Below are 13560 nucleotides of genomic sequence, written 5' to 3' on the forward strand. Positions count from 1 at the left end.
TCGGCAACATATTGAACAAAATGGATTTCTCAAAAAAAAACGGTGTTTTTTAGTTTCCATAATACTTGAGTACTACAGCGTATACAATAATAATTCGAACATCTTTAGGAAAAAGGGCGTAACCCTCACAGAACAAAATTTTACAGGAGAGGCAAAAAACGTTTTTTGAATGATTTTGGTTCAATATTAATAAAAAAAATAGGCATAGATATTGGGTGCAAGATGATTGATGGTTTAGTGTAATATCTTTTTGATCTAATAATAATTAAAGAAATTATTACAGAAAAAATATTAAAATTAAGGGTAAAACCTTTTTTCTTTAAATCAAAACATAATTAATGCTCAATTAAAACCTGAATTTAGATAATAATTCGTCATTTGCGGCTTATTTCCTTTTTACAGAACGTGTATTTAGTTGTATACATTGTTAATATCCAATGAAAGCACTTTTCGAAAAATCGAGGGTTACGCCCTTTTTCCTAAACACAATTTTACTGAAGACTTTACAAAGCTATCGGCGTGCCGAATGACAGAAACCAAGTGATAGTAAAGTTATCTAGTTGGATAGATCAAATCGAAAGCGAAAAACAAAATAATAAATGTGACTTCTGCCGTCGAATCACGACAATATCTCTTCTCTCTCTCTAACTACTATCTCAGAGCACCGATTTCTCTCTCACTGTATCCACGGTTTTCTACCTAAACGGTAGCTTCACGCCATTTCTTCAAATTTTGCTCAAGTTGAAAAAAAATATTTGCTACTAACTGTCGAACAAGAACTTCTTGTCCACGTGTTAAAAACGTGAACTAACAATTCCCTTCAGTGCAGCTAATCGCTCGCACTTAAGAAACGCCCCCGAATTTATCATCATATCATTTTACGCTTCCGCGGTGTACGGATCTATGAATTTACGTTCTTTGAAGCTTTTTTATTAAAAATATGTCTTAAACGATCAGGAGTGATGTAAGGATTGTTATTAGTAAACTTTTGGTTTATTGGGAAGAAGACAAATAGTCGCATTTAAAAGGAGGACCGATGCATTATTTAAACAAACTTCTAGCCGCCATGACAGGTGCGTCACTGAGAAGTCTTCTAGATGCGAATACAGCGACTTCCTCTTATCCCCTATTTCTCGTTGTTGGACATAAGCCGCTATTATTATTCCAAAATCTTTAACGAAACACATTGATTTTTCTTGTAAGACCTCAATATCAACAACTTTATACTAAATACATAATACATCATAGGGCTTTTATTTAGTATATTCAAAAGTTTATATAGAATACAGATTTTAACATTGATTGAAATAATTATGCTGAAGGCTGATAATTAAAATCATATGAATTATTATATTATCTTAGACTTTATACTGATGCTTGCTTTAAATTATTTAGGTACGTCTTTAAATTTGTGATTTATTTTTAATTTTTTTGACTTTTTTTATATTTCCCGGTAAATGATATTTCGTACTATAAAAAATTAACAAGTGGTAGTGTTTGTCGATATCTTGTCGATCAATAATACTATTTTTATATCATAAGCATAGCAAAAATATAGATTAGTAATATTCATAGCTAAACAAGGCATCGGTTTGAATATCAATATATTTGTAGGTAGTTCGATAAAGTCGGTGTATTGTACGTATTATTTATAAGAATATCAATTTTTTTATACAAGGAAGTGCTGAGTTATAAGCTTGAGAGCAGAATATATTATAACAAAGGCGCAAACTCTTTTGCATGAAAATTTTCTGCATCAGAGAAACACTGATAAGAAGATATTGTGTTTGTGTTGCGCTGTGATGCATTGCGCTGCGTTACAAACAGATAAATAACGGCAAATATATTATAATATAATTTTAACTTTATTGGACAACATTATAATATTATTTTTTTGATTTATCAGTCATGCTGTATTCGGCCCAATACTATCACTGCATAAGGAGAGTTTCAGATATAAAACGTGTGTATACACAAGATACGAGTGGTTATATCGCAGCGTAACTCATAAAACCAACTTATTGATTCTATCTAGATATATTCCTTCAGCCCCACTAGGTACTTTAGATAATTCCCCGAATATTTTCATATTCGAGTGTTTACCAGATACTTCAAAGTAATGTTGGATTATATTTTTGTAAAAGATAAGCGGCCCTTAATATTTTAACACTGAATAGAGATAAATATTATACCGAGCTAGCTAATCCAAAAGGGCGTAAGTTACAATTTTAAACATTAAAAGAGTATAAGTACAATATTAGCACGGTGTTGCTGCCAAAGGTTAGCAAATCTCGAAATTATTTTATGGAGTAATTAAAAATTGGAATTTGAAGTTTGACATGCCTCTTAAATCAGGCATAATGCGTATTTCTTTGTGGTTTATGTACACGTTATATATATTATATACAAAGTGTACATAAATCAATCAAAAAAAAAAGTACATTAATAATATATATTGGATACTTTGACTCTTTTCTAGCATACATACCTATTTCTATATAGATCCATAATCAGTAAAGTTGTTAACTTTAAATACCTAAATTGTCGACTTATTAACTTTTGGCAGCAACCAAAATACATATTTGTTTTGATGTATCTATCTGTCTGTACTCTGCCTGAAACGTAGAGGGTGAGAAAAATAACCATATTATACAAAATTGTGCAAAATAGTGAGACAAATAGAGAGAGAGAAATATAAAAGCGGAAAAGTGTAAGAAAATAAATATTAATGTATTTGAGAGGGATAAAGAAAGAATATTATATTAAAAACAGTAAGCAGTCTCTCTCTGACGCACGTCAATTTTCATGTAAAAGAGTGTACGACTTTGTTGCACGATCGTATAAATAGAACACCTACGTTAAATTCCTCTTATGCACGCTGCATAAAATATATGCGTTCCGCTTACACACGTACTCACGTAAAATATACCAGCTTTATCGAAGTAGATATCTAAAGACTACCAATCTATATTGGTATTCAAATCAACATGTTCTTTAGCTATGAATATTGTTACACTAATATTGGCTTCTCTTAACTCCCACGATGGTCGCGCGGCTTAAGCGTTTGACTATAGCATGGTGGGTCCCAGGATCGAATCCTGGGTCTGGCAAGTACACATATTGTTTTTCAATTTGTGTATGAGTCAGAGTATGGACCTAATAAGTTGATCAAGTGGCTGACATCCATTTCTCTTAAAACAAAATTTGTTAATACAAACCTCCACTCTGTGGAGGCCCATATGATCATATTAGGATAGGACATGGTCGAAAGAAGAAAGAAGATATTGGGTTGGTTGTGATATAAAATATAGTAAACATTTTTATTAACTAAATAGTTGATAAACTACTAAACAAAAATGTGTTTATTTTGTTTGAAAAACATAAATTTTACAATAAAATACATACTATTATAACGTTTTAAACTGGAGTATTAAAATGAAATAAAATGGAGAGAAAAAAATGTGATCTTACTACACATATTTAGTAACTTTTCACGTACCTAATAATATTATAATATTGTATTTAGTTTTCATTCGATAGAATGCTTTTATCAAAAATCTTTTTTTCAATATTAAATATTATTTTTAGCGCTGTAAATAAAACGGAAAACATAATATAAGTATCTACGAAATTGACGCAGGATACTGAAAAATTACTACTCCCTAGTGTAAAATCGTAGCAGGCGTGTCACGGGGTAACAGAATAAGCGAAGAGATAGATTTTCACCCAGGAACTTAAGTAATGAATAAATTATTTATCCCGTTCGGTGAAAGTCGTAATCTCCAGCTGACGCGGCGTAGTCTACCTTCTCCTATAGAATGCTCTCCTGGTAATACAACTTTGCATGAATAGTGGCATACATCAATGAATTTAACGCTTGCCATATTATTATATTATATTTAAAGGTAAAATATTTTGCATGTGTGTAAAGTAACTTTATTATTTTATTTTTAACGCTATATATTCAATTAGTTATGTAGGAAATTTATTTCTTTAAGCGCTAAGATGTAATTATTTAGAGTTAAAAATATTACGCATACACAATAATGTTTTAATGCCAATAAAGACATATTTTTTGAATGAAATAATGAATAATATGGTTTATAGAATTGAATACAATCGAGGAAGCAATTAAATTTAAAAAAAAAATCGACTGTTATAATTAAGTACCATAGTATCTAAAATAAAACATAAAATACATGACGTGAAATGAATCACACAACCTTTTTTAAAAGAGATATTAGTTTTTGTATGTGTGAATAATGAAAATATGAGGCCAAGTACTATATATAGTCATAAAGATTATCAGGGGGAAAAACTTTTTATTAGACGAATAGGTATATACAGTTTACTTGCGCTATATGATATCAGCAACAGACTAACAAGGAAATCTATACCTGATATAATCTACTACCACGTTGTCTCAATTTAATATATAGCGCTATTTATATGCATGAATTCAAAGGCTGCAATAATCCGTAAGTAAATGCATCATATTTTTATTTAGAATGTCGTGACATATACCGGGAAATTATCAAGACAAATCCGCATATTCCACTTGATTTTAAAAACACTTCATTATTAGCTTTTCAGAAAGTTTTTTCTACTACATTAAATCAGGTCTAGGACGATTTGGCGACAGCTCTACGCAATCAATTAAAATTCGAAAATAAATAGTCGTTCATGAATTATGGATACTTGAAAAGTATATAATTTTTTAATATGAAATATATTATATTATTTAATACTTGGTGAGAATTTAAATATGCTCACGTAAATAATGATTTAATTGTGCATATTATGTTTAAGTTCCAACGAGAAGAGTTTTTTTTATTTTCATATGAATCGCATAATAATTCTCAATCCGCAAAAAAACATTGTATTAAGCAAAATGAATAAATTATTAAAACTATTAAATAGCACATAGAAGCTTATTAAAATATCTCGTCTACTTTAGATATAAAATTGCGATGAACGTCCATTTATTTTATTATTGAACATTATTACGTTTGACAATGCGGCGCCTACTTGTCCTAATGCCGTTAAATCTTAATTAATTAAAAATATTTTTAAAAATAAAATCGGACTTGGAAAAACTAACCAATATTACTGTTTTTTTTTAATTTCTACGTAATTATTCTACGTTTATATTATTACTGTGTACGTATTTATCAGTAGTAACATCATGCAGTACTTACCAATACTGTATGATTTTCATAGCGTACCAACTTCCTAAATTCACTCTTCGCCACTGCTAGATAATAATATGTATGTAAACTGTATATTATACTGTGATTATGGAAAATCTAAGTGATTATTAAGTATATTTAAATCTCAGATAAAATTAAATATATTATTTTTTATTGTATAAAATGAAATAATAGTAACTCTCTTTACTTAAGCGTATTCGGAAATAATTTTGTGTTAAAATATAAAATAATTTATTTACAAGCCATCAATTATTTTAGTTTGTTAAATATCTATTTCGTCATTTACATTTTACATCTAAGTAAGCAAAAATAGTGTTATTAACTGGCCCTTGACCAATTTGTAGAAATTCAGATCCTCGTACTGTTAGATAATAATATTATGTGTCCCAAATGCCAAAGGTTGTCGCCCTACCCTTATTTTATACGTCAGTATTAGGATTGTATTGTCTTGAGACTAAATTCTGTAAGTCCTTTAGAATTAAACTTCCGTTGATATAGAAACTGTCAAACAGTATTCAAGTATCCATTATCGTTTCGTTGTCAAACAATTTCAAATTTCTATTGAATAAATAATACATCAATATAAGTCCATCTATCAAATTTAGGATATTCAAAGGATTCATGGTGAAACTATATATATTGAAAGAAACTACATTAATACACAATATTACGTATAATAGCATCATATAAATTATATTCATAAATGGGTATTTTAAAATACCTACCTAATAATATAATATAGTGGGGTTGTTGCTAAATGTTGTTAAGTCGATAATTTATCTATTTAGAGTTTTTCAATAGATTATGTGTCTACATATAAATATGTATGCTAGAGAAAAATAAAGGTTATCTGATATATAATAGAACATGCACATAGAGCAAAAAGAAGTTAGCATTATACCTGACTTTAGAGGGCAAGTGAAACTTCAAATTGCAATTACTCCAAAACATTATTTCGAGACTTACCACTTTTTGGCAGTAACCTTACGATATATTAAAATAAATATTTTATTATGCTACATTTTTTAAGTCAGATACCTACCGTAATGCATTGTAAATATTCTAAATTACATAAAAGAGTTAATTAAAAGTACAAAATCATTTTTCCAGTCATGGGCCAGCCCGGCCAAATATTTACTGCAGAAAATATTCACCCAGCTAGATGTTTATTTTAATATAAAATAGTCTTTGACTAACCAGAACTATAAATTTGAATATCCAGCATAACGATTATTAAATAAAAAGCATAATTTGTTTTATAATTGAAGTTGATCTGACTTTTCAAAGTATGTTATTTCTTAAACAAAAGGTTAAGAAATTTACAGACAAAACGCAAAACGTGTGTCGTCAAAACGTCAGTGCTGCTACCTAGGCAGCAAATAAAGTGCTATAACCGAAGTATGTCTTGTTGTGGGTGACATAAAGGAACAAATACCCACAACTTACTTTAGTACCTATATATTATTTTTGTGTTATTTTGCCGAGTGCCCCATCACTGGAAGGTGGCCGACGATTGTATCAATTACCCTATTATTATATTTAAAAAATTGATAGAATATTTTCAAAATATAAAATGTCGTCATTGTTTGCATGTGGTGTTGGTAAAAAGAAATAGTTATTTACAAAAATGATTGATTATGATAACATATAATAATATATAATACAACTAAATCCATTGAGTAATGACAATTTAATGCGGGAACTGAATGTATTAATAGTATGTATCTAATGTACTACCTACTACTGGCTTTTACAAAGAATTCAGATATTCAAAAAAATATTTTTATACTTGATCCTTTACTTAGTAGGTAATAAGGTTTTTACCCTTTTTATTGAATTAATTTGTTATATAACCGAAAATTAACTGTATTAGTTATCAGTGTGTATTTTATCATTGGTTAGAGCGCAAAGATAAAACCCGAGTTGCAAAAAATGACTCAAATAAAATAGTTTTTAGCAGGTAAATATAAATATATGCGTCGTATTTTTGAATATGGGTCTATTAATTGTCTAGAGTCCATATTAAGTTTCGCTTAAGTTAATTTTAAAGCGCCTCTAGAAGAAATTTTTTCGATGTCTTTATTATAAGATAAATATTTTCCTTTCAATAATTCTTTAAACGATTACTTTTCAAATGCCTTACCACAAGGCATGCTCATTTTTCACTCTCTCGAATCTGGTAAGTCACTTCTGCTCTTGAGACATTTTTTGCCTGCTATCACGAGGGATGGTTTCCAATCCTGACGTCCTAAATAATTCAAATTTGTACGCGCCTGTCAGTTACCTACTTGGTCGCAGCCATGACCTATTCTGGATCAGAACTATTTCCTCGGGTCAAGCCTATCAGGCACCATTAGCGAGGGGCACAAGGCTATTCAATGCGCTCTCTAAAGATAATATAGACATTTTCAGTGATGTGCTGTGTATTTTATTTTATTTACTGTATAAAATTGTGTATTTTGATTTGATATGTCCACAATTTTCTGTTTTTTTTACATTATTATAGGAAATTCAAATTTATTTATTATATTGACAGTTTTTATTAATAATATTTTATATCGGTATCTAAAATTTTACTTACATTACGTTATACCTTATAAATAATAAATTTCTTGACTAAAACAAAATAGTACCTACGTATTTATTTAGTTAGGTACCTATAATGTATAGACAAATGTATAGACATTTTGACTCTCTCACAGTTTTTCATCAGCTCAAAATTCTGTTCAGATTTTTAAAGATACATGGATGCAGGCCATTTACTCAACATATTAGCGTCATGCTCTGGATTCGAATACACATTGAAATTGACAGGGTTTTAGCCCACGACCCATAATGAAATGATTTGAAACTCTACCACACAGTAAAAAAATAAGTCTAAAATTAAAAAAAATCGCTGTGTGTACTTATGTACGTGCGTTAGAAGTTATAGTTCTTGGCGTAACAAAACAAAACTTGTGATAAACTAGATTCTTTGACTAACTCTTAATTATCTTGTTAAATTACACACTCAAGAAATCGGATTGGAATTGGAACGCCGTTGGCTTATTTTTATACACTTTAACTTATATTACTAAATTATATAATGATTTTTCGTTGTTTTTATTTTGAAAGTACCAACTGTCACTCTGACGTTTAATAGTTTGCTTACGTAAGGAAACTGTAAATGGCAGACAATAATAAATTCGCTGCCTAGGCAACGGAACAATTCTAAACTATAATATTATACTGTATAATCGTCACGATTGCCGTATCATATTGTGGCGTAAAAGTAGTGCGTTCGGCTGATAACCGAACAATCGGTGGTTCGAATCCAATTGAGTGCGTTTTTTTTCGTGTGAAAAAATAAATTATGTGTTACATGTTACACGCCTAAAATACACTCTGATCTGATTTTACAAACGCACCTAAAGAAGTATAACTTAAAAAAATATATGATTTCTTATAATATTGATTATGTTATTACAAATATTTAAATAAAATTAATTAAGTACATTGCTTAATAAAATGTCTTAGTAAATGTAAATTTCAAAATTGACACGGAATTGCAATATCTACAGATTATTCGTTTAATATGGCTACCATTTATTTCTTATAAAACAAACAAATTATGTAATATTTCCAGGAATTTCGGCCATTAAAGTGTGTACATGACAAATAATAAATATTGATAAATCCTCAATAAATATTGGCGATATTCCATTTGCGGCATGTTAAACTTGCAACATTTCAATTCCGACCCATTAATAAGGCTTTAAATAAATCCATTAGGCGGAAAGTTACGTTAATGTATGTATGCATGGAAATAAATTGATTGCCATGTCATGAAGTATTAACCAAATAACATAAAATAACGGACATATTTATTATTCAATCTATTACCACGACGCACGTAAAGTGCAGTCATTTGCAATGGAAATTTATAATTTTATGTTTAGTTAGGGTAACTAAACTGTGTAGTTAAAATGTTAAACTTGTAACGTACGTTTCTCTATTAAACAAACAGTAAATTAATATTAGATTACAATCATCACTTTTATGATTTACAGAGTTTTATTTGTATTTTGAAGTATTTATCAACATGTTACGCGGTCAGTGTATAATGATGAAGAACTGTAATGCTTTTTAACCATAATATTCTATGTTGTGATATTAAAAAAATGCTTTTTTGTGAAAGACAATGTATTTTTGGTACTGTTCGGTTATCAGGAATACAGCGGAAAACACAGTTTGAACATAACCGATAAAGTTGACTATTTGTTAGGTTAACCTAACCAAATCTTACCTAACCTAACCTAACCCAACCTAACCTAACCTAAACTAACAAATAATCCAGTATATTATCGGGTATTTTCAAAATGTGTTTTCCGCTGTATTCCTGATAACCGAACAGTACCGTATTTTTTTTATACTATTCGCACAAATTAACGATATTATTAATTGTAATGTATTGATAAATTGTGTAGTTTTAAGTTACATTTAATATTTATAGGAAATAGTGTAGATATTTTACGAATCAATGTGCTTCTTTTAAAAACATTTTTGTGGATCTCGAAGATAAGACTCGCGCAGTTAAGATCAATGTTTAGATAATAAAATACTATATATAAATAATAATATATTATTTTAAATACTACAACAGACCGTGAGACCCAATGGCAGTAATGTAGTAAAAAACATAAGTGTATTTAGAAATAGAAGAGAAACAATCACAAACATTGAGAAAATCACACACATACATGTATATAAATATAGTTTTTTAGAATTATTAATAACCATGTCCTTGCTTTTTTGTACAAGGTGGTTGCTAGTAATTTTTGAACAATCACAAACACCTAGGCTTTGAGAAAAACACATAAATATTGTGTCTTCACCAAGAATCGAACCCAGAACTCTCGGGTTGAAGACCAGCGCCTTATGCACTGCACCACGAGAGCCACCCATACATGTATATTATGACCATACCGAGAATCAAACTCGGCGCCCCTGGATGAAATGCCTGCGTTTTACGCATTAGACTACGAGGGCCAATGTGGATAAAACTAAATACACATATTTATATCTAAATAGTTAAATGATACATGTTACACTTTTAAGGTACATAAAGGCAATTCGAGGATCAATAATTTGATACACTAGTACTTAACTATGGAATATCTATTCAGGTGACTTGACTGAGAGAATAGTGAATTCGGCATTAATGGTGCTCTGTACAACCAACAAATCTCTAGGCACTATATTAACATCCTGCATATAATATAATGTGATGCTACAGCCAGTGTAAAGCTTCATAAGTCATCTTGTAAGTTTCCTGTTAGCAAGAGTGGCCAACAAGGTAACACGATCTCACACAATTTATTCACTTCTTCTCTGGAGATCTTTTCAGGCGATTTGACTGAGAGGATAGCGGAATTGCTATTAACGGAAAATAACGCTGTCATCTGCGCTTTTCATATGACATTATTGTCTTTGCAAACAACGTAGAAGATCGTCAGAACATGGCACGGGAGTTTGCAAATGAAAACTGCAAAGAAGGTTTAAAAATATATCATTTGAAAACACCTCCAATATAACATAATATTTGAGGTGCAAGTATATTATTATACTTGCTTCTTGAAAAAAAATACGACGCCTGACGGGACTTGAATCTGTAACCATTAGATTTTTTGCAAATATGCATGGAGACTTGAAAGTTTAAAGACAAATGGATCAAAGGTAAAAGTAATAACAAACTACTTTGCTTGATCGAGCTTAATCTAGCAAGTCAATAACTATGTCTATCTTGGACGAGAAATAACAATTTACAGTGGTATACATAGTATGTGATGAGATTATTTGCAGTACCAAACTGGCATGGAATGCGTTTGGGCACCCACGTATCACGTATCCATGAGGAATTTTAATGTTAAAAGCTTGAGAAAATTTTTGAAAATAAAATCACTGACCTTAGTATAAACCCCCGCGCTAGACAGCTCATTCTCGATGACCATCACAATAATCCCAAACATTCCCATGACAAGCGCGTAATCACTGATGCGTTTCCGTTTCTCGAATAGAGCCTTTCTCCGGCCGAGTCTGTATCCGATGTTCGGCTTGTGTCTCGAGCCGGGGCCCCCCTTGTAGAGGCCCCCACCGAGGCCCCTTTCCTCTGCGTAACGGGGGTACTCGGAGTGGACTCCGACCAGTGCAATGCCAGCCTCCTCGGGAGGGGCGCAGTCGCTGCCCTTCATGCCTCCGACGCCAGACGAACACCCGGCGCCCGTTATCGAAAGCGATGACACGGGCTTTCGTAGCTGGAAAAAGGAAAATAAACTCGATTAGTATCATACTAATTATTGATATTAAATGTTTACGTAATAAATAACAATATCATAATGGTGGCAAACATTTTTTTTCATGTGACTCAAATATTTTGATGGGGCATGGAACGGGTCTTAGCCGTAGGCATATTTTGATCAAAAACCTATGTACTTACATCGATTTATTTTTTATCAACAAGTTGTTGCGAAGGCAATCTGCAATTTTTGGACATATTTATTGTTCGGCGTAGACTAAATAACCTGGAGAGACTGGTGATTTTGGGTAGTCTCTAGGGAAGGTGAAGCAGAGGAAGAGCGTTCGTGCACTGGACAGACTAAAAACTAAATCAAGGAGCTGACTGGAGGCAGAATTCACTCTGCGAGAAGGATTGAGAGGGATGAAAAGTTTTGATCGCTCAAAATATGAAGACATTTCAAGGTGGTTACGATGCTTAGCTATGTTTATTGGAAAATTCAGACGATTTAAACGTGATAAAGATTAAAGTTTAAATGAAATTGGGTAGGTTATGATAGGTCAAAAGTAAATATCGAAGTGTCCACAAAATGTCTTATTTATAAATTGTATCAACCGATGGCGGCGTATATTGGCAAGTACCGCTTGCCTTCTTGGAATTGAGCAACATCGCTATAGGTAGAAAATTTTTGTTACAATTCTTTAAGTTAATTAATTACATATGCTAAATAAATTGTTATATTAGAAGTCTTCCAGCAAAGATTTTGTCACATGTAAGCAATATAAATCGATATTTTAATTTGTAGAAATACTTCGCTTAAATTGAGAAAATCATCATCATCTGATTAAAATCTTTGAATATAACACAATATTAAAAACATAATTATACATAAATACTGTAAAATAATACACCCATATAGTACTTCGTATAGCAAGAGTATTTTGAAAACTATGTTTTATTTCAAAGCAGATTATCTCATATGCAACCAAACTGACTTAAACACCCTTACCACGAGACCACAGAAATCATAGCTATTAGTGTATAATAAAAAAATATCTGAGTCAATAATTTAGGACGGCTCGGCGAGTCATGTATTTGAACGATACTCGTTCCGAGGTCTTTAATAAGATTTTTTTCTAATTCGTAAGCATGTTTATGAAGATTTAAGTTATGCATAATATTATATTCTTATTATATACGCAGGATATTTGAGAGATATAAAACGACTGAAAGGCCGCCTCAACGTAAGTTGGATTGGTAGGTTCAGTGGAATAACGTCGCAGCGAAGAGAAATGAGTGTCAGTGAAAGTGAGTCTGTGGAGAGAAATAGATTGAAGATGATTTATACAATGAAATAATTGATTATCTTTTATGCAAAATTGGTGTAGAAATATAAAATTTGAATGATTTATTATTAAAACATTACACTGATTATTGTTCGTGTACATGAAAGAATTTTATACAATATCTACAAAAAGCTCATGGGGATTGACGCGCGGCAATTTTAAAGTGCTTATTCAAATCAGAGGAAGTTGGTCATCCATTACAATTATTATTAATACATTTTAATAAGACTGTAATGGTTAGATATATGCATTTATAAACAATTTTAATATTTAAAAAAATGAAATGGGTACGTAAATTATTTTGAATTATTGTTAATGTAAATAACGGATGACAGATAGAGGAGAAAAGTTAGTATTGTTAATACCTCGATTTAATTTTCTTTAATTATACACATTTTTTTTCTATAATATTCTCAATAGTTATATTTATGAGGTTGTTAGATTATTTTATATTATATTTATGTTTTTTATAATAAGGGCGTGAAACTATCCCAAAGTACCATTGAAAGACAATACTTTGAGAGAGGGTATATTGTACATGGCATAGTACTATAATAATTATAATACACGTTTATTCAAAACTATATAATAATATACATAGATTGAAATCGAATTTCAGCTCCAAAGACCATCTCATAATATCGTCAAATACTCAAGTATTTCTTAACTTAGAAATTATAATATCATCTTCTCGAATATTATATTATCCACCATTCTGAAGTGTAACACG

The 13560-nt window shown here is 30.7% G+C and overlaps 1 protein-coding gene across 1 annotated transcript in view; it reads right to left on the reverse strand.

Annotated features, from left to right (window-relative positions):
• Positions 1–13560, reverse strand: part of SK (small conductance calcium-activated potassium channel) — a 428126-nt gene that overhangs the window by 127905 nt on the left and 286661 nt on the right. Inside the window, 1 exon segment of the mRNA XM_085945697.1 lies at positions 11156–11503. Coding sequence (XP_085801823.1) covers positions 11156–11503 — 348 coding nt within the window.

This window comes from Rhyacophila brunnea, unplaced genomic scaffold, assembly GCF_057557595.1.
Source record: "Rhyacophila brunnea isolate RB1 unplaced genomic scaffold, BYU_Rbru_1.0 scaffold_19, whole genome shotgun sequence".
NCBI lineage: Eukaryota > Metazoa > Arthropoda > Insecta > Trichoptera > Rhyacophilidae > Rhyacophila > Rhyacophila brunnea.